This window comes from Onychostruthus taczanowskii, unplaced genomic scaffold, assembly GCF_017590055.1.
Source record: "Onychostruthus taczanowskii isolate IOZ18803 unplaced genomic scaffold, ASM1759005v1 scaffold59, whole genome shotgun sequence".
NCBI lineage: Eukaryota > Metazoa > Chordata > Aves > Passeriformes > Passeridae > Onychostruthus > Onychostruthus taczanowskii.
Window position 1 is genome coordinate 1,210,546 of NW_024503568.1, and position 22,426 is coordinate 1,232,971.

At 46.1% G+C, this 22,426-nt stretch overlaps 1 protein-coding gene across 1 annotated transcript; it reads left to right on the forward strand.

The window, feature by feature from the left end:
- Nucleotides 1-3,252: 3,252 nt before the first annotated feature.
- Nucleotides 3,253-5,162, forward strand: TWIST1 (twist family bHLH transcription factor 1). Its single transcript, XM_041418245.1, has 2 exons — nucleotides 3,253-4,170; nucleotides 4,839-5,162. The coding sequence occupies exon 1, from the start codon at nucleotides 3,558-3,560 to the stop codon at nucleotides 4,125-4,127; it is 570 nt and encodes a 189-aa protein (XP_041274179.1). The 5' UTR covers nucleotides 3,253-3,557; the 3' UTR covers nucleotides 4,128-4,170; nucleotides 4,839-5,162.
- The last annotated feature ends 17,264 nt before the right edge of the window (nucleotides 5,163-22,426 follow it).

The window sequence follows — 22,426 nt, forward strand, 5'->3', positions numbered from 1 at the left end:
AGAGTTCTTACCTAAGCCATACTTATGCATAGAGAAAACCAGGACATGACATCCTTTATCCCATGCTTTAAAGTGGTCTGCAGAACTACCTTAGTGGCCTAGTGGAGGTTCAAGACAAATGGTTTAACACTGCATAACTAAAATACAATTATTATTTTAGTGTGAAATGCAAAAGCTCCACCTCAATCCCCATCAGAACTGTAGATTTCAAAATAAACCAGAATTTACTTGATTTTCTTTAATCTTTCTGCAGACTTCACTCCCCTTCTCTCCCGACATATATATGTGTTCACACTGAAAAAGATCAGCAGTAAACACATGCACACACAAGCACATCCTCACCTATAGACACACCAGTATGACTTTCCCTCTTGCACAGACCCCCAGATGCAACTTTCTGACACATCCACCCTCCTCCCAACACAGCTCCACACACTCCAGCACTAGGCAGGGTTGCTGCCTGCCAGCAGGCCTGGGGGATCCAGGCAGGCTCCCACAGCCAGCCCAGCCCAGCCCAAGTCCCCCAGGACAGATCATTGCCACCACAACTCATCTGGCCCCTGCACTCCTGTGTAGGTCTTGACAGTAACATCATGGGCTTATATGCCTTTGCTCTTGAGCCCATAATTTGGGAGTTGGAGATAAAACAAAAGCCAAAATGAAGAAAATGGGGGGGGGGGGGGGGGAGGGGTTTTTCTGTCCTCATTCATATGGCAGTGTGCTGGTCACATGTCCTGTTAAGCACTGCTGGTGGTTTTTGCTGCAGTTTACACAAAGAGTAGGTGACACTTAGTCCAGCCATCTACTATGGTCAACTACTCCTCTCTCCTCAACTCCATCCCTACATTTCCCCATGTTTTCTATTTTTGCAAACCATATAATACTATTTCCCCACCTATCCTTGACTCCTTCATACGCCCTGCTCTACGCACCCTCCTCCTGCCCCATGACAAGCAGCTGATATCCTGCATCCCATTCAAAGTTCAGGTTACCCAGACAAGTGGCACATCCTGCCAAATCAGCCCAGGAGGTGCTGCCCCTCCCTCCTTTCAGGCATCATCTCAGCAAGGTAATAGCTACCCAGGTTTGGTTTGCCCTGTGATGTTGTTTGGTTTTTTGGTGGTTTTTTGTTGGTTTTTTTTTTTTTTTTTCCATAAGAAGAATGAGGGAAGGATGGAAGGAAGGAAGGAAGGAAGGAAGGAAGGAAGGAAGGAAGGAAGGAAGGAAGGAAGGAAGGAAGGAAGGAAGGAAGGAAGGAAGGAAGGAAGGAAGGAAGGAAGGAAGGAAGGAAGGAAGGAAGGAAGGAAGGAAGGAAGGAAGGAAGGAAGGAAGGAAGGAAGGAAGGAAGGAAGGAAGGAAGGTCCCTAGAGCCACCTACAGATGCTCATCACTAGTGTTTCCAACATTTCTTCTTAATGGTACTGCTCAACACCCCAGAGGAGCAGTGAGGCTCCAGGTACAGAAAAAATTGTTGGTGAAAGGGAGGTGAAAGGAGAGCCAGCTCTTCTTACCTTGGGATCAGCAGCTGCTGCCAACACAAAAGAATCCCTGAAGCTCTCAGTGTTAAGCTGAATGAAGAGGCCTGTGATGGCAGAAGACACAGCAGGGACAAGCCAAAAGCCGGGAAAGCTGTGCAGGCTCACTGCGGGTCTGTGCGCGGCGTGCCTTCCCTTGCCGGCTAATGCGGTCCTTTTTTCCTCCCTGGTCCTTTTTCCAGTAGTTTCCCAAAAAGGAAGGTTTAGGGCAGACTGCTGTGTGCTCGCACCCCGGGATGGGAAGCCAAGAAGGAGAGCTCGCCGAGAGGGGCAGCGAACGGAGAAGGGTCGGGACAGCTCCGGCGGCGGCGGGTGCCGGATGGGCGGGCGGCTGCCCCTCGGCGGCGGCCGAGCAGGGTCCTGGCCCCTGGCAGCTCCCGGGATGAGACGCCTCAGCCCGGAGGAAAGGGAGTCAGTCCTCAGGCAGAGGAGAGAGACGACACTGTTTCCCGGAGAAGATGACAGCGCTCTTCCAGAAGCCTTGTTTTATTTAATGCCTGTCATTTATCGCTCCTCTGCCATTCCGCTCGCCCTCACACCTCAAACAAGCCGGGGAGGCTCTGCGTTGCCGGCGCTGCCCGCTCCGCTCCGCACCCGGCCGTGCCCGTCCAGGCGGTGGCTGCCAGGCCGGCAGCGGAGGAGCGCGGTCCCCACGCAGGGAGCAGAGAGAACTCTGCAAACCCCGTTTACTGATGGATGGCAATTTCTAGCTTTCCCTCACAGGCGTTCCCCGTTTGAATCTGAGCTGTTGTTAAAAAGACACACCACCTGCTCTGTGCTGCCAGCGAGCGGGGAATGAGGCACAAAGGCGGGGGATGGGAAGAAATAGCTTGGGCTGCAGACATAGAAGAGAAATTAAAATAAATAATCTCTTTTCCCAGGAAGTGCCGGATTCGGACGCCTCGTGGGAGAATGGACTGAAGTGAGTGGTCAGCACATACAGAGTGTGGGCAAAGAGGGTCTGTACACCCTCCCGTCTCCCGGTGTGCCAGGTTGGAGACGCGGATCCTCCCATTTTCTCTTAAGACGAGCTCAAGGACTGGTGCTTATGCATGTACGAAGCCAATGCTTGGTTTCCCGGCTGCTTCCACCTCTGAAGATGGCTTTCTCCGAGCGCAGTCCTCCAGCCCGGCAGGACGAGTCTGTGCCACCACCCCTCCCCAGCCCAGAAATGTGCGGCTCCCTCGGCAAGCCAGATCCCGGGGCGCTCAGTGATTGGGAAGTGCGGCGTGTGCTAAAGCGGGTCAAAATTAGGATGCGCCTGGATGCTGTCCCGCGGGTAATTCCCCTTTCCTTCTTTTCGCTAAAAGCCATGCCCGCTGCAGCGAGGAAAGCCCGAGAGGTGCGGGCTTTCCGCTGCCGCTCGGGTCGGTTGCCCCCAGCACAGGCACTGAGAGGCTCGCTGACCCCTCCGCAGCAGCGCACGGGGTGCTGGACACCCCCAAAACCTCCCGGGCCGGCCCTCAGCACCACCCCAAAGCCGAGCGCTAACAGGAGGAGTATGGGAGAGAAACCACCGAGAGGGAAACGGAGAAAGAGGTTGGGGTAAGGATGTATGTGCGTGCGTGTGGGGAAGCCAGATCACTTGTGAATGGCTTGAAAAAAAATAATTGGGGGAGGGCGTGGAGGGGGGGAAGCGGAAACTTTCCTATAAAACTCAGCAAAAGTCCCTCCTCTCCACGTCAGGCCAATGACACTGCTGCCCCCAAACTTTCCGCCAGCAGGAGCTATAAGAACCTCCAAGTCTTCAACTTTCTCCCAATCCCAGACACCTCGAAGGGGCTCCAAGGAGGGATCGGGAGAGATTTTTTTTTTTTGGTTGGCCTTTTTATTTTTTTCCTCTTGGATCCTGATGCCATCCCCCCTCCCCCCAAAGTGAGGTCCTCCCTCCTTCCTTCCCTCCTCCTTCTCCTCGCAGGCCAGCGAAGCAGCCGATCAAGGGGGAGCTGGCGGGTTAGGTGCCCCCCTCTTCTCCCTGCCCTCCCCCCCCTCCCGGCCCGCTTCTCGCGTCTCCCCCCAGAGATGATGCAGCAGGACGAGTCAAACTCTCCAGTCTCCCCCGCCGACGACAGCTTGAGCAACAGCGAAGAGGAGCCGGACCGGCAGCAGCTGCCCAACAACAAGAGAGGGGGGCGCAAGCGCCGCTCCAGCCGCCGCAGCGCCGGCGGCGCCGTCGGGGCCGCGGACGAGCCGTGCAGCCCGGCCCAAGGCAAGCGGGGCAAGAAGTGCGGGGCGGGCGGGGGCGGCGGGGGCGGCGGAAGCAGCAGCGGCGGCGGCAGCCCGCAGTCCTACGAGGAGCTGCAGACCCAGCGGGTCATGGCCAACGTGCGGGAGCGGCAGCGCACGCAGTCGTTGAACGAAGCCTTCGCCGCCCTGCGGAAGATCATCCCCACGCTGCCCTCGGACAAGCTGAGCAAGATCCAGACCCTCAAGCTGGCGGCCAGGTACATCGACTTCCTCTACCAGGTCTTACAGAGCGACGAGCTGGACTCCAAGATGGCAAGCTGCAGCTATGTGGCCCACGAGCGGCTCAGCTACGCTTTCTCGGTGTGGAGAATGGAGGGCGCCTGGTCCATGTCCGCATCCCACTAGCAGGCGGCGTCCCCCACCCGCATCCCCACGGCAGGAGCACTAGGTAAGACAGGGACCCCGAAACCGGAGGGAAGAAAGGGGGGGAGGGGGGCCAGTGGCCGCCGGCTGCGCCGTGAGCCGGACACCAGTGGCCGTGGGGCGAGAGGGCCCGCACCCCGCCCGGAGGGGCCTGGCTTCCCGGAGCAGCCGGAGAGCGGGGCGGCCGGAGGTGCCTCCCCCACTCCGGCTGTCCCTCCTCCTGCGCGGCCCGAGGTGCGCCCCGAGCCCGCGGGGCCCACGCGTGGCCGGGCGCTGCCGCCGGGGTGGGCTGCGGGCGGGACGCGGCGGCCGTGCGGGTGTGCCCCAGCCAGATGGGGCCGGCCTGAGATCACTTTTTCACCAAACGCTGCGGAGCCAGCAGGGCTGCTGGGATGGCTCCTGCTGCCGCCGCCGCCGCCGCCGCTGCTGCTCATATTTTGAAGTGAATCCATGTCCTCCCGTTGTGCTGCCCGATGAGGGTTTCCTACCGCCCCAGCAGTCCCTTTCCTCGGCCCTGACACCAGGGACCGCCAGGCTGGGGTGTCACCCGGTCACCGCACCGCCCGCAAGGCGAGTTCTCCCTTCTCCATTCCTGCCCGATACGCGTATTTCCAGAGACAGAGAGGTGTAGGTAGATGTTTGTGTAACTTTCGTTTCAGTAACGAGTTTTCCGCCCTTTCTGGGTTTTTGCAGATGACATTGTTCCCACAGAAGGAGAGAATGGACAATCTAGAGACTCTGAAGTTGGATACGATTTTTTTTTTTATCTTTTCTATCAAAAAATGTACCAAGGATTTCTTGGAAATTATAAGAGTAAAATCCAAATTCAAAGCAGGGCGTGGGGAGCACTTAAGAAAAGAGAAAGAGAGAAGGGCTTTGGACAGTGACTACCCTCTTGGCGTCGGTACAATCCACACATCTCTGCATTCTGATAGAAGTCTGAATCGTTCGATTTTTTTTTTTTTTTAATTTTGACGAAGAATGTTGGAATCGAACTTTTATTAGTTTGCCTTTTTTTGGGTTTTGGTTTTTTTTGGTTCTTTTTTTTTTTTTCTTCTTCATTCCCAAGAGGTCGTTCTTATGAGCCACTGATGAAAGGAAAAAGGAAATACATTATTGTGGACTTCTTCATTCTTGAATGAAACCAAGCAGCCAACCAAAAATATCCCTGTAGAGATTAAAACCTTTTTTATTTTTTTTTAATTTTTTTTAGGGGGGAATAAGCTGGGCTCAAGCTGTTATATACCCGGTTCCTAACTTTTTTATTATTATTATTTTTCCTCTGAGAAAAAAAATAAACATTTTATTTATTTATTGATGACCCATGTTAAAATGCAAATAGATCCGGTGTCTAAATGCATTCCTATTTTTATGATTGTTTTGTAAATATCATTGTATATTATTTTTCTGCAATAAATAAATATGATTGAAATTTTAATAACCTTAAAGTCTGGTCTCTCTGAGAACTCAGGGTTAGAACTGTAGATAAATACCTGCTTGTTGAGCTGTAAAGGCACCCAAGAGAGAGGGGGCACTAGTATAAACAAACCAGGCGAAAAACGCAAATAAACTAGCTACTGACAGACACAGGCACGTTATTTATTGAGACAGCTTTATTATTCTGTGCTGAAGCTCACTGCATCTGCAGAGGAAGGTGTTGTCTCTTCTCTCTTTCTGTCCCTCTCCCCCTTTAATCTTCACGCCAGGCACGGCGGAGTTGCGCGGGGAGCGGAGTTTTTACAGCAGAGCTCTATCCCGGCCTTCGTGTTTTGCCCCCAGATGTGAGGCAGGAGCGGGCCCCGTTCCCCAACCCCCGGGAGAGGTACTTTTGCTGATATCCCTGAGGAAGTGGCATCGGTTTTAAACAGGGATTCGTCCATCCAAAGGGAAAGCAAAAGAAAGTGAGATTGAAATAGGGAAGTGTGTAGCGAGTGGGGTTTTCCGGTGGAAGTGATGTTTGACTGCTCTGCTCTCTAGGGTTTTGTATAATATATATACTAGCCATCACATTTTCGTTGTGCAAAGCACGGAGTGATACTCTAACCCACCCTCTTCTTTTCTATGTGTAGGGCGCATATTGCCCCTCTTTCTTTTCACCATACTTTTCGCGGGGTCCCAGCATGCGGCGAGAACCCGAGCTGCAAAAGAGAGGGGACCTCCAGATCTGAGGGCTTGGAAGGAAGGTGAAAGGGAAGTTGTAAAAAAAAAAAAAAAACAAAAAAACAAAAAAAAAAACCCCAGAAAACAATCATACCCAAACCAAACCTCAGCCCTTATAACCGGACAGCTGATTGTCTCTGCTGTCACTCGCTTATCTCCCAGCGCTTGGCAGCCGGGCAGTGAGCGGGGAGCCGCACCTCCTGCTCCTCCGCGGCCGCGAAAGGTGCGCGGGGGCCGCTGCCGCCCCGGGAGCTGAGCAGTGCCCTCCGTGAAGACAGGGACTCTGCTGCCCAGTGTCTGGGGTAGATAGGATGGGGTACTTTTCCAAGACAGAGCCTGTTTGCATAACGCATGAGTTTACTTTATTCCCTGTATTTATTTCCACATGCACATACTGCAGTCTGTTACCCACATAGCACTATTATGAATATAATATTGATAATATTTTAAACCAGTGCGCAATGTTTACAGTAGAGAGTTCGCAGCGCTTGTTTGCACTGAAGGATTAGCGAGCACTTGAAAATTAGATGACGGCCCTGACGGCCGCAGCTCTCAATGGTGCAGAGGAGGGGAAGCAGCTGTGAGTTCCCGAAGGGTCGCTGCTTTTCCCCGGCACCCTGGCACTCGCAGCTGCCCTCTCAGAGACTCCGAACCCTCGGCTCCAATGCGACCGGCTGCCGAGGAGCAGGTAATGCCTGCCCGCGTTACCTCGGCCGCAGCAAAGGCGAGAGGCACGGGGAGCGGGCGCAGCTTTAGCAGCGAGGCTAAGGGAATTTGGGAGGTTCTAGAAGGTTTCGGTTGTTCGTTTTGGGGGAGAATTCACACAGGGGAAAGGTGGGGAAAACTCTTCACATTTAGAAAGAAAACAGGGAATGGAAAAACCAACCAACCAGAAGAGCTGCTCGGTGCCGAAGAGAAGGCGTGTTTCGTGGAAGGGGATTCCTATGAAATATGAACGAGGAATCAAGTGCACTTCAAAAGGCACGAATCAAACTGTGTTCGGTCTCAGAAATCGGAAGAGGCCCCGCTTGATGGACTTAAACCTAACTAGCTCTTTTGCAACCGGCAAGAGACCTCTGGGCCAGCCGGTGCAACACCTTTCCAGCTGAACACCCGAGTGAGAAAAATCCCCAATTCCTATCCGTGGGGCTCATGCCACCGGCAGGTCTTCCTTTCTCACTTCTGTGTCTCTCCGAGCGCGGGTCCCTGCCGAAGCGGCAGCATTCCTGGGCAGCAGGCACTCAGCCGGTGCTCTTTCCAGGCTGACAACCGCTACCTCTGCCTGATTAAAAAAAAAAAAAAATCATAAAAAAGAGATAAACCTGTTTTAAAACTCAGAGCGTACCCTTTCCTTGTTTAAAAGTGGGGACTGCAGATGCCTGGTGCTCCTCGGGCTAGAGCCAAAAACGATTAACTCAGCGTCAGGCTTACTGAAGGAAAAAAGAAATAATATGTATATTAATTTGCCTTCTGGGAATTTTAAACACTCTTGCAATCGGAAAATTAACTCTGCCTTTGGAAATCCTGATTGATTTCGCTTTTTTCTCGGAGGCATCAACCTGTCCCGTTTATTCGCAAGCTCAGAGGTCCGTCCGGGCCCGCGCGGCCGCCCGGTCGCACGGCCGCGGCCCCGGCGGAGCTGGCGGGGCGCGGAGCGGCGGTGCCGGCGCTGCGCCTCCTGCGGGGCGGCGGGCGGGGGGCGCCGGCCGCGGGCCCGAGCGCATTCCTGGGTTTGGCAGGGGCCGCCCCGCTGCTTTCTCCAAGCCGGTATCGGATTCCTCCCCGGCGTATGATTTCACTTGAAGTCCTGCCCAGGAGCCCTTCAAAGTGCGCTCTTGTCCCTCTCCCATGATGTCAGGCGGTTTTCCCTGCATCTGTAATTTTAAGAAAAACAAACAAACGCGCCTTGGGGATGTGGGGGGAAACGGAGGGAGAGGGCGGGGGCACAAAAGTCACAGAAAAGCGCAGGGAGAGAGGGACTCACCTGCGGCGGCGGCGGCAGCTCGGGCACCTGCCTCCCGGGGCGAGCCGCCGCAGGGCTCGGCGACTCCCGGGAACCGGCTCAGCTGCCGGCGCCGGTGCTCCCCCAGCCGCTCTCGGTGGCTGCATCAGCCCGGTTCACACGGCTCTCCCTTCACCTGCCCGCTCCGGCAGGCAGCAGACCCGCAGGGAGAGCGAGAGCGCTCCCGCCATAAATTAGCATCTTTGGGAAGCGGGTGGTGGTGGTGGTGACGGCAAATCCAATCCACCCCGTAAAGGGATCCGGGAGGCTAAAGCAAAAGAAAAAAAAAAAAGAGGCGCACACATCCACATCCCATCCGGACTTATTTATTTGCTGCACACATAACCTGCCCGCAGTAAACATGGCACAGGATGTATTTTACATTAACTTCTGCACCAGCTTCTTTCGACTTCAGTTCACTTAATGTTCTTGGCAAATCAAAGCACGTGTCCTTTGAAGAAGGTGTGTAATTGGAGTTTAAGGCATGTATGGAATTCCCAGATGTCTATAAAGTAAGAAGGAGCATTTGGCAGGTCACTTGAAGGTGGAGCAGGTTAAAATCACTTGTAGAAAAGTCCCCCTTTTCTTTTTTGAAAGCAAACAAGCCGGCCATTTATAAGGACCAAGTGACCGACATTGCGGGAGGCTTAGAACGGTTTTACAGAGCAAGAACAATAAAGCTGCGGAAACCTAATGATGGTGGTAATACCCGTTTTAAAATCCGAAATAAAACGCAAAGCAAAACTAAATATTCAGATCGGCAAAAAAGCTGTCCATTCTCTTAGTAATTCCTTGTCTCTTCCGCCCGCTCAGGAACGCTTACATTGTTCTTATCTACGTACTCGTCTTGTCTTGGTTAGCGGACACTTCTCCACTTTTTTTCATAAAGAGGTGACATTAAATTTGCAGAAACTTTGCAAAATTTCTCTTCTCCACTGTATGGACACGGGCAAGAAAATAAGTGTTTTACTCCAAAACAATTCAGACCAACCAAGCCGGGATAAAGACGACTACAAAGGTATCAGGAGCAATTAATAACAGCAGAAATAATAACGGAGTAGGTTTGGGACAATTAGATGATGATCATTTCACTTTGGGAGTATTATCAGCATTCGTACGAAATATTAGCCCCAGCAGACTATGGGTTCCTTTGGGGGGGGGAGAAGGGGGGGAGGGGAGGGAGTGGGAAGCAAATCCTCTTTGCTGGGCTGCAGAAATCCCAAAGCGAAATATTGCGGCGGGAAGAAGACCCGCTCTGCCCTCCTAATGCGGGGAAATCTGGAGATGGGAGGGGGCGACATGAGGAAGGATGCTCTTGGGAAGGGTCGGGGTCGCCCCCTCATGATTAGTGTTGCTTTGTTCTTTTCGGGCAGAGGCAGAGTCATTAAACAAGCAGTCAAGAAAGGAGCAACACACGCGACTGCAGCCGCGGAGGAAAGGAGGGCTGCAGAGGGGAAGGGATTTTGACATGTGAAAAGTTAAGCAGGTACCTGAAGGAGGTTTATTTTGACCAGATGTTAGAGCTTTTATGAAAATGTCACGTGAAGCGAACAGATGTACAACTTGCAAATAGAGCCCCGCCTTGTAAACACTAGGAAGAGAAAGGCTCACAGAAATTCAAGCACAAAACATTCCTCCTTTTTCTATATGTGTGTATTTGCATAGAAATGTGCAGTATGCAGGCTTTACTAAAACTGCTTTTTATTTGTTTGTGTAAAAAAAAAAAAAAAGAAAAGAAAAAAAGAAGCAGCTGTTTTGTCCAAGCTTGCCATCCTCTTCCAGTGCGCCTAACCAGTTTCCTTCCTTCCTTCCTTCCTTCCTTCCTTCCCCCTCTATCTCTTACTCTTGTTCTTTCTTTCTCTCTCTTTCTCTCTCTCTCTTTTTTCATTCTTTCTTTCCCGCCGGTTGATCCCCCTCCTTTATTCTCGGGTCCGTTTGATCCCAGGGAAAGTATCGGATCTCTCCTGGGAGGAGAAACTGAAACTAATCAATTGCCTTCTATGTGAAGGTGGGTAGGAGCTCCTAAGAGCACAGAGGAAAGCCTGGGCTGGCAGCACCCAGCGCTTCGGGCGTGGCGAAGGCGGGCGGCTCTGCCCGGCTCGGCCCGGCTCGGTCCGGCTCGGCCCGGCTCTGCCGGCGCTCCCGGCCCCCGGCAGACGGGTCCGTGGGCGAGGGACCCCCTGCCCTGCCCGCTCTGGCCCGGCCCCTGTGAGGGCTGGCGGCAGAGCCACGGCTCTCCAAGAAATTAAAAGCTCTCCTCCGTTCGACGTTCGCGGCAAGGCGCAGTCCGTCCGTCCCTCCGTAGATGCCAGCCCTGCGTTCCGGGGTGGGTTTTTTTTTTTCTTTTTCTTTTCCTTTTGTACGCTTATTGCTGTTTTCCGGAAGGTCCTCTGGTACTTTAGTGTAAAATCTATGTTAGACCCCCGGTGGCCGCGGTTATCAGTGCGGCGGCGCTGGCAGGTGGTGGGGCGGAAAGTGTTCCCTCTGCCAGCCCAGCCCCAGCGGGTCAGGAATGCCAAGGGAAAGACCCCCGCTGCAGCCAGAGGCAGGCCGGGGGCTGTGGAATCTTGCAAACAGCCTGCCTATGTTTCATTCACAGACCATTTCGATGAGCTGTAAATATGCCTTGCTTATTTCTGCACATCTGTTTCTACAAGTGGATTTGACATATTAATTTTGAACTGCGGTGGAGGCTTTTATAATAGGTACCCCTATTAAATAATAGACGAGTTTTCACTGAATTTTGCTAGACAGAAATTATTGTCATTATTTTTCTTTTTTTTGCAAATATTTTAAAAGGCAAAAAAGCTGACATCAAGCACGTTAGCTTTTAGAATGACAATGCAGGAGTATATAATGTAGATAAATAGACTGAGGTGCTATCCATAATAGATAGCATCAGTCTAAAGATCCCTAGGGATTCTTAATCTAGATTTGTTGCCTTTGCGTCCCAATCACATGATTTTGCAAAAAATGCTTAAAGTTTTTTCAAATAAAGGACCCCTTTTATTAAAGGAGTGGAGTCTTTCCCCCCTCCCCTCCCCCCTTCATTTCTTATCTATTAATGCTATAAATGACTGACTCAGGATAGTCAGCTGATCTCAAGATTTTCAGCAAATGCCGATTGGTATTGTATTTTTAATGCAATTTAGAAAACAAAGGGAAAATGTCTTTTACGTTTGTGTTAGAATTTGAAGAGGAGTAAGGCTTTCCTTTGTGTGTGAAAATGTATAAATTCTGGACACAGCCACAAACAAACACACACACACACACTCGCTTCTGAACCACAGAGCTATCAAACATGTTTAGTGAGGGAGTGAGATGCTGTCTACGAAGGGGTTGTTGATGTAAGAGCTAAATTAATGTTAATTTCAAACAGGCAGCTAATTCTTCCACAGAACCTCAGCACATTCAAAGTGCTTTGCAATGCTTCATATTTAATTATTTGAAATGGAAAATATATCCATTTCCCATGAAGAAATATTAGCTGATTGATGAGGGACGTTCTCTTTTCTTTCTTTCTTTCTTTCTTTCTTTCTTTCTTTCTTTCTTTCTTTCTTTCTTTCTTTCTTTCTCCCTCTCTAAGCATCCTGAAACACCTTTCAACTTCAAGGTTTTAACACCAATATAAACCAGATCCAGAACAGACTCCCTTCCCCCCTTCTCCCCGTCCTCAGATCTGAACTTAAAACATATATCATAGATCAGTTTTCATCCAGCAAATTTAGACATAGTTCCTCGACCTGTATTTTCAAAGAGATTTTGGGCTGGAGTCTGCAATATTTAATCCAGTCAGCTATTAAATGTCCTCCAGCTTGAATCAAGAATTTAAACAGGCATCTGTGCTGGGGATAATGACAGTTAAAGCAGTTTGGGATATAGTGTGTGTGGCAGAGAGGGAGGAAATGGACAGAAGAATAATGATTAGGTCTTTGATTTGGAAAATTCCTGAGTTTTAGGAGTTCTGTCAGTGTATTGGTGGGGGAGAACATGAAAGAAACCCCTTTGCTCAAAGGCATGGCTTTAATGGGGAGAAACACTACTAATGATACGTGACAGTGCCTGACACCCGCCTTTCTTCTGCCTGCCCGGCAGTAACATGATATCTGCTCCCCCAGGGATGGCCGGGCCCGGGCCGGGCACCCAGCCCCTGCCGGGACCCAGCTCTGCTGGACGGCTGCTCCCATGCAGGGAGGGTTTCCCCAGGGTCCGATCCCACCGGGAGTGATCCCCTAGCATCTGTTCCCGAGGTCCGTGCCTGATGGAAGGGCTCCCCCAAGCACCAGATCAAGAGGGTTTTCCCCTTCTTCCCCTTGAGAATTTGGGATGGATGGGTAGGGGAATTTGAGGGTATATAAGACAGAAAACTAACTTTCTTTTCTCTTTTCTTTTCTTTTCTTTTCTTTTCTTTTCTTTTCTTTTCTTTTCTTTTCTTTTCTTTTCTTTTCTTTTCTTTTCTTTTTTTTCTTTTCTTTTCTTTTCCTTTTCTTTCTCCCTCTCTCTCTTTCTCTCTGTCTTCTCTCTCTCCCTCTCTTTCTTTCTCTTCCTCTGTCAGTTTCTGAGCTGATGGTTGTTGGAAAGATGGAGTTAGGAATTGGGTAGATTCTTAAAATCCTATAGGGCTTGGATTCATGGAAAAGAAGAGAAGAGCAGGGCATCAGGAAGAGGCTCTGCCTTTGGCTTGATGAAGCACGTGTCAGATTCTGCAGTTCAGGCAATTAAAACTCGATTCTGATCAAAGGGCTTCATAAATCACCAGGAGAAGTGAACTGGGCAGAGACAGCTGTCTGTGTGAGCAAGCGGGAGGCAGTTTCTTATCCCCACTTTTCAGACACTGTCATCCTCTCACACTGCCTCCATGGAGTTTCACTGGGAGTGGACTTTTCCTGCTATTTTATGGAGGTTTGTTTATTTATGGAAGCATTTCAGTAAGAAAAAATATATGGAAGGAGTTCGTGACCATTGGTGACTATTCCAGGAACAGAGGTGCTACAATATTTTCTTTTCTGATTAGAGAAAAAATGCTTAATGCTGAGGAAATAGTGACAAAAAATATTTCCCTTACTCTTAAGAAAGAAGCAGGAGGTGTCTGCTTCAGCCCTGGTCAGCCCTGAGCACAGAGCAGAGAGCTCATAGCCAGGAGCTCCTGGCTCTGCTCTCAGCTGGTTCCACTGCTAGGACCTGAGCAGTGAAAGGGGGAGGTGGAGGGGGAAAAGCAGAAGGGAAAAGGATTTCGCATCTGAGTGAAGGCAAAGTCTCTTCATTCTTGGAGCAGAGCACAGGGAATTAATACAGCCTAGTGTATGCCAGTGGGCAGTCTGTGAGCAATCCTCAGGTGTCAAGGACACTCCTGCCATTCAGCTAGTGCATTTTCCTATGTCAGATGTGGTCTATTGTAGGAGTTTACAGACTGAAGGGCTGCTCTTTGATATTGGAATTTAGGGGTGAACGTATAAGTGCTCTCAAGGCACTTGTCAAATTTGAGTGCTTTCTGGTGTGATTTATGGCAAGAGGCTCCTTTCTGACACTTCCAGATGCCAAACCTTTCACCTTGCAGAAATCATGCTTGCAAGAGCTGGGGTGAGTTTATGCCTGCTCTTTAAAACAGCTGCTCTGGGGTAATAAGGTGGCAGGCAAGCCCAGTAAGGAACTTTTTATGAGGTTTGCCAGGGGTTCAAATGGTTTCTACAGTCTCCTTCTAGCATCCAGGCTATCCACTGACATGCAACACTGAACCTGTCCTATCCCTCCAGAGGAATGCATATCACCTTTTCTCTGAGCACATCGTTCCTTCAATTTGCCTTAATTTGGACTTCAGCCAGCTTGCAAATCTTTCTCTGCTCTGTTTGTCATTTGACCAGCTGAATCATCAAGAGACTCTGAAACTCCTTTTAATACAAAGCCTGCAGAGATTTCGCTGAACAGAGGGCAAATATGGAGTGAGAATTTGAGACAGGCAAACAGGGGGCATTCATCTTCAGAGTCCATAAATCACCATGAACTCTCCCAGGCTACTCCAACAAGCCTGGGATTCCCTTGCCAGAGATGAGTCACAGATAAATTACCCAAGGCCCACAGAGAACAAAAGGTTTGGCCAAAAGCTGCAAGGGGATGGGTGTTCTCCAAAAAGTAGCGGAAGCCTTGCAAACACATGCCTCTCGATGGATGGTGGAGTCAGATCTGCGTTCCTGGTTCTCATGAACAGCAGGAAATAAAAACAAAAATAGATCAAAATTCACTGTGTGTTGACTTCTTTCCTGCACTTCTTGGCAGGTGGACTCAGATGTTTGATCTCACTAAGAGACAGTTTTCCATCTGAAATCGAAATAGCCCCTCCTCTCAAACTGAATGCAAAAGAAATCAACCTTGATCTTGGCTAGGACTAGGTGGGAAAAGAACTACCATCATGTTAGAGTTAGCATTGCAACAACAACTGTCATCTGACCACTTCCTCTGTGGAATGTCAATATCATCTAATAAGGCTGATTTTTAAAAGATTCTTCATTGCTGTGATAAATTTATGCCATATGTAATAAAAACAATGAGAAAAAGAGAGGAAGGAAGGAAGGAAGGAAGGAAGGAAGGAAGGAAAGTGAGGATTTGGTTTGCCACTAGGACCACAAAGAAAGAAAGAAAGAAAGAAAGAAAGAAAGAAAGAAAGAAAGAAAGAAAGAAAAACTTTTAAGAATTCTTCCTATATACAGAATTAGATGTGTCTGGTGAAAATTCTCAGATAATGCTTGCTGCCTATGTTAATGAGGTTAATGAGGAGAAGAAAATAAACCCCTCTGCTTGTATCCATGTTATTTCAATTTATAAGTGTATCTACTTTCTCTAGATGATAAATGGACCAATCTATCTTTTAATTTTTTTTTTTTTTTTTTTTTGGTTCATAACTGGTCCTCTTTCTTTGAATCCTAATCAGAACCTCAACAGAAAAGTTGATATATGTAAGACTGGCAGTTCTTTTAAAGAACCTTGCTTCTCTCTCCTGTCCTTTGTTGGCCAGCCATATCAAGAGACTAGGATTGCCTTAGTCCTGCTGCAACCATATTTCCCGTGGAGTGAAAAGAAGCTTCCCCAAATTCCAAAGGTATCAAATGTTTAACATCTGAAGGATATTCATCTTTAGGAACCAGGCCAAAAAGTCAATAAAAATTTAATTATTTCTGAAGCATATGGGAGAACTTACAACACCAATAACGTGTTACTGTATCTTGGCATTGGGAAAAAGCTCAACAACATACTTTCACATTTCCTGGTCAAGACAATGCCCCCACCAAAAGGCAACATAACCCCTCAAAACTGCATTTACTTCTAATTAATTAATAGTTTGTAAAACTAGCACATAATAGGTTGGTGATCAAGGAGGTTATTACCTGCATATCACATAATGATAGAGTTGTGTTAAAGATTTATATGCAGGGAAAAACATGCATCTATTCCCTTTTTTTTTACCGCAAACAAGAAAGAATATTTTTATTGATAAGTTTCTTGTTGTCTGAAATGAGTTATCTCCACTGGAATATGCAGCTGTGGTAATAGAGAAAAAATCCCAAATATTTTTCTGAAGAAACACAAGGGAAACCCCCAATTTAAAAGATAAAGATAGCTTTAATATATCAATCATTAACAACATCATGCAGAGGAACACTCCTTATATGGCCTTATCTAGCAGGATCAGCTCTGTGGGAGTCCTTCAATTTAGTTTTTGGGGCAATGACCCAGGTTACCACTGTGTTATTTTAACATATCCCAAACTAGCTCTTAGATAAATGGGAATTCAATCTCCACAGGTAGAAGACTGAAATGGAAAACCCTGAGAAGGCCTTTCTATTATTGCCACACACAGTTCCTAGCAAGACTTGACTAAAATTTAGATCTAGGCAGGGACAGTTTTAAACATGACATCATTGTATCAGGTGTTATATATCAGATTCTACTGAAATAAAATCACACATCCATGCTGTCATTTTCATTATTTTAATTAAGGAGAATAAGTATGTAAGGTATCTACAACTGTATAGGATACCTAAACCAATATACATTTAATTTACACCCTGTGTGTCTAACCCAAATGTAGTCCTATATTCAAATAATACTCAACTTTTGTTCATTTTCTTTGTTGATCACACTGACTCTTTCATCACCAGTCAGTCTTCTTCAGAAAGATTTTTTCCTCCCTTCATATGTGAAAACCAACTTTTTCCCTTTTTCTTTAAACTCAATGCAGAAGAGCTCATGAACCAAAGTTCTAAAAAAACCCCAGTTCTGAATCAGAGCTAGATTTGAGTCAAATGAGGGTAAAAAATACGTGGTGTTTTTTGTTGTTGTTGTTGTTTTTTTTGTCCAAATGTACCACCTGCCTCTAGTATTCACAGGGCCTGAAAAGCAGTTGTTTGAACAGTGATGTCTATCTAGAAAGAACATTGGCTACTACTAATTGGTTATCAGCTTTCTATTCCACAGATACTTGTGCAGCTGGAGGCAGGGTAATTAGAAGATTTTGGTTTTACAGGAGCTTTGCTAGGAAAAAAAATTAACTCCTTTTTTCTGTAGGTTTTTTTTCCCCCTGTGTATTATTAATCCATTTGTTTCCTCCATCCCAAATTAATGTCAGGATGTGGTTTAAAGGATTTATTTGTATTAATTTTTGACCTTTTACCTTATTTGTGCACATCACTAAGTAATGTAGATATGCCAGATGAATGCCAGTCTATACCACCTATATAAGGTTTTGTGTGTTTTGTGCCCTGTAATGGCAGAGACAACAGTGACATCAGTCAGGAAAAAAAAGCTTTTTCAAAGTTGTGTCCTGTACTTCCTGCAGAATACAGGAAAGTTCCTGGAGATTAATAATACTCACCCACTTTATAGGAGGACTTACTTCATTAACCTCTTCATATCCGAGTATATTAAATGGAAGATGTCACCTAAGTACAATGTATTTTATTCCTTAGCTCAGTATATAGCATTATACATTCCCTACTATTTAACTGCATATCATTGCATCTCTATGGAATACATATAGTTTACACCATTGGTTATAATCCCACTGATGTAATGTATGAACATGATTTAAACCAGAAAGTCTTAATAGATTTTCAAAGACCATGAAGAAGAGTGTGACTGCTGTTCTGAATATTTGCCTTTTATTTCCAATTATTATAGAGATATTATGAATTGGATACTTCTAGATTGATATTATATTAGGAATAGTGAACATGTTGCCTTAAAATTTGCAATATTTAATTATGTATTGTCTCTCAGGACAAAACAAAACCTATTTCAGTCTTTTAAGAATCTGTTAAGGTTACCTTCATTTGTATTGCTTGCAAATTAAATATAACTTAATGTTTCCAAGAAAATATGGAATTTTATACCTAGATTTTTATGGGAACAGTCAAGCTGAATGCTGTGTTTACTGGGTCAAGCATTGGCCCTTTTACTCTCATTGAGCAGCACCTCACTCTAAACCGTCCCACCAAAGCAAATGGAGCTGTTACAGAAGTAAGAAGTTACTCACCATGAGCTGGGATCTTACAGCTGCCAGTAATAATTCTTGTTTAAGAAGAGAGGTATTAATATCTGCAAGGATTGGTAGGCTTTTGACAAGGAACAGAATTCCAATGTAACAGAAAAAAGGGATTCACAAAGCACTATGTGATTTGTTGAGTCAATTTTGTACCACATATCGTCAGTAATAATGTCTTCATGTCATAGCATTACATGAATAATTTTTCCAAACCATGATGTAGCAAGAGAGACTGTGACCTTTTTAAATTTTTTCCAGCAACAGAAGGATATGGCCAGTTAGTTAGCAATATTGGAGCTAATTGTCCATGAAATTAACTTTAAATTAACTGCTAATTCTAATCAATTTAGCAGTTTCTCTTGGGAAATCTTGAAGAATTAATTGAAATGACATCTAAGTAACTTTCTAGCATGAATGGTTTTCAGCATTATCAAATATAGTGTTTTCCAGTGCAGACTGTAGATTTCCCAGCTGTATTAACAGAAGAACATCCCTCCCAAACACTGTAGCTGAGAGATATGACCTGGTGTTTATTTGAGACTTCAGCCACTTTTTTCTGTTCTAAACCTCTTGTCATTGCCACTGTTAGGGTCAAGCACAGCTGTGTTGAGAAGAACCATAATCTCAAGGCAAGGTATAGCTTTCTTCATCCTCTAATACACAGCACAACTTTATTTCTTTCAGCGCCAGCTGAATGCATGGGAGAACAGTGCAACCAATCTCTTCCTCCATTCTTACATCTCCTTTAATTTATGGCAACATTTCTGTAGTGAGTAGCCTACAAAACTGCTCCTGAAGAGGACATTCCCTCTCATACTACCCCAGAAAGTACATTAAAAATTGCCTTCATGTCATCCATGTGGAGAGAGATGGGCGCCTCCAGAATAAGGTGCTCCTTCACCTTTCCAGTGATGGAGGTGGGGCTGTCTGGATGGTAGTAGCTCCCTAGGTTCTCCTTCTTGCCCTTTCTGAAGACTGGGGTGATATTTGCTTTCTTCCAATCCTCAGGGACCTCTCCTGATCTCCATGACCTTTCAAAGATGATTGTGAGCGGCCTCGCAATGTGTTTGCCAGCATTCTCAGCACTCATGAAGGCATCCTGCCAGTGATGCAACCAGAGTTTTTAAATGGTGCTGAGAACAAAGATAATATGAACAATCCCCAGTATATCTGACTGTCAGTACTGTCAAAAGATCTTCTTGAAAAAAATCCTGTTTTCTCAACACTTAATTTTTGTACTCAAATGTTCACAAGTAAGCGAACAGAGACTTTGCTATTCCCAGCTCTTCCCTGAGGCTATGGTGAATCAATGACAGCTTCTTTTCATTGCACAAGCCTGGCTTAGAGATATGGGCAGGAGGTCTGCCACGGCCACCTGCCCCAGGTCAGCCAGCCAGGCCTCGGGGAGCTGAAGGGAAATGATCCGCTGGCTTTGTGTGGGTGCACAGCAGGCACCAGGAGCACACCACTGCCGGACCAGGGGCTCCAAAGGCCATGGGGTACCAGTGCCTGTGTGGTCATCTGTCCCGCAAAATCTGCAACCAGGGCTCTCAAACTTCACTGTCAAAAGAGTTACAGGAGGAGGCTGGCCTGGGATAATGGACCTAGCTATTACCCAGCAACACAGATTGGGATTTCCTAAACTTTATGGATTTTTTCTGAAAATATCAGTCAGATCCTCACAGTTTCTCTCCGTTCAAGAGTAGCAATAATTCCAGTTCAATTTCAGACATCAGCTCACCTCTCTTTCCTCTCCATAGGAAAGGCTAAGGAAGAATAATCATTCACTAGTGGAAATAAACCATTATTTGATACAACATTTTCTCTTCATTGCTTGGCAGTTTGGTACCTCTCCTCAGAAGCTGGGATACATTTATTATTCAGCAGTACATTTTTAGGGGATGAATATAAGAGAGTGGAGACATTGTTTCAAAGTGTTTGCTAACACAGCAGACAAAACATTTTGTACTGATCTGCAGAGATGGTGGGCACAGGTTGTGTTTATTTGCTATTATGCGTTGTAAAAGTACTAATCATCAGCCTTGTACTGAGCTTTGCACTTTTCTCTGCGCATAACATCAAAAGAGAGGTTTAAAGCTCTATAACCTCTTCTCAAGAACACTACTCTTGAGTATTTCTGTTTCTTGTTTTGCTTTGTGGTCACTAACCACAGGAGAAATTTGTCTTTTTTACATATGCTGGAAATAATTTACTGACTTTAGAAATATTAAACCACAAGAAACCCCCTACATTAAAGTAACATTAAGGGTCTGCCTAAAACCCACAAAAAGCCAGGAAATTGAGACTTTAAGCTGAAACTCTGATCTGATACTCCAACCTTAATTTACCTCATAGGGTATAGGTGTCTCCAGTGAGGGGAGTGGGAGACAAATCTTGGTTGCCTGGGTGCTCATGTCACTCCCTTGTCTTTTCTCACCAGCTGAACACCACTATCAGTCAACGAGAAGCACCTGACCAGGTGATATCTTTTGGCATATCTTTAGATTTCTAACAGGACAGATGGTTATTGTTAAAAAGGAGGAGAAAAGTTCAAGGTCCCTTCTCACCTGAGAAATTATCAACTTCAGAAAGGATTTTTGTCTCTCCAGCCTAGCTTGCGTTGTGGAGTTTGCTGACGCAGGAAGCTGTGGAAGCAGGCAGTAACAGTAGTTTCAAAAGAATTAGACCAACTCATGGACAATATGCTGGTAAGAAAAAACCTAGTGAGTGGTCTACTTCTAGGATATCTAATAACAGCTGTGGATGCTGAAGATGTGTAAGACATCATATATGCCAGATTCACAGTTCTGTTTTCTCTGATATCAAAAGAATGTTGACCCAAAAGTGTTTTACTCATGTCCTTATTGTTTAACTGTCCAAAATGGTAATAAATGACAGTTCCATCCTTAATTCTTATTTATTCTTCTAATTTCCCTTGGGAAAGACTTTTTCTTTTTGATAGTTCAAACCTCAGTCTGAACTATTGAGCAAGACCTTTCACAGCATTGCTCTGCCTCAGGAGCTGTGCCACAAGGAAAAGAGTACGTGGTCTGTGTTCATCTTCTCGTGCTGAAGAAACACTAACTTGCTCAATCTACTTTATATTTGTAGCAGGGTGCAGCACAGTCCTGTCCTGCTACGTATTTCAGCTTTTCTCCTCTGTAACAAGGAGAGAGGCAGCAACAAAGAGGTGCTTTGCATCTTCTTTCTTTGCCAGTCAGCCAGAGGAAAACATCCAAAGTGGGAACCACCATGAAGTACTTGAGACAGCTGTTTCAGGGAAACAGCTTGTCTGGACCTGATAATAGGAACTCTGTTTGTATTCTCTTTTTCATTATTGAAACCACCAGTTCACTGGGTGGCTTAGATGAACCGAGTAGGTTCATTGAAAGACAGTGAGATGGTTTTGGAGGTCTTGAACAGGTCTTGAACTGTAACTAACTTTAATGTACTGCTAGATGGGAGAAAAGTCTCAACTAAATAGAAAGCTCCTTTTAAAAAACATGGATATAGCAAAGGAAATATTGCTGTGAACTGAGACTCACTGTCTTCTTTATAAGGACCAGCAGAGGCTGTTAAATGACGTATATATCTCTCTAGGCCTATAATAGTTAAGTCAGGGACAAATGTTATGCTGTGACCACAGTGTTCTGTACCAGTAGAATATTATAACTAATAAACTACCTGTGACTTTATTGACAGCGAAACATTATTCTGATAATGAAGTGAAAAGTGTGGGAGAAGCAGTAGAGCTGACAATTAGTAAATAAAACTCTAGTATTTTACATTTATATTTTGCAGTATATTTGTCCTTATGCTTCAGCCACTTAGCTGTTACAATAAAAATTGCGTGAAGCTTCATTACCATAATAGTGTAAATTTGCCAGGTGTTTGACAATAATTCCAAGGCTTGTGTCTGCAGACTGCAAGTCTTCATGGAAGTCACCAGGTGTGAGAGATTTGGATGCTGAGATCAGTTGAGATTAGTGCATGGAATGTATCAGGTCTGGAAGAATCTGTGCTATCAAATGCATTTTATATTAACGACATTACCTCTGTGCTCTCTTAGACAAGGGGGCTGCTCATTATTAGGCTTTAGGTATTCATTTGATTAATTTAAGGATTATACATTTTGCCCCACCCTGATAATAAAGATTATGGTCATACCAGTGCTTTAATTTTTCCTCTTGGCATTGTCTTCTTGTGGGTTTTTTTTAAGGCTTTCAAGAGGCAATATTCTGAAATACCGTGCATGGAAACAATAAAGTGCTGGTTGTGACTTTACTTTGAACAAGTTCTCCTGCAGAGTATCATATTTAAGTAAATTGCCATCAAGTACAGCAAGCAACACAATCATTCACATTCAAACAGAGCCTTTTGATCATGTTCTACAATGCAATCAAGAATCACATGAGAATTCAAGTACACACCAACCTCATTCAATGCTAACTAGGTGACAGAGAAAGAAGCATTAATTGTGAATGTCAACTAATTGGCTGGTGCATTAGCATAAAGAAACAGGCATTAGTTGATGTAGAAACTGCATATAATTTTAACAGGCTCATATGTTCACCGTGGCCTGCA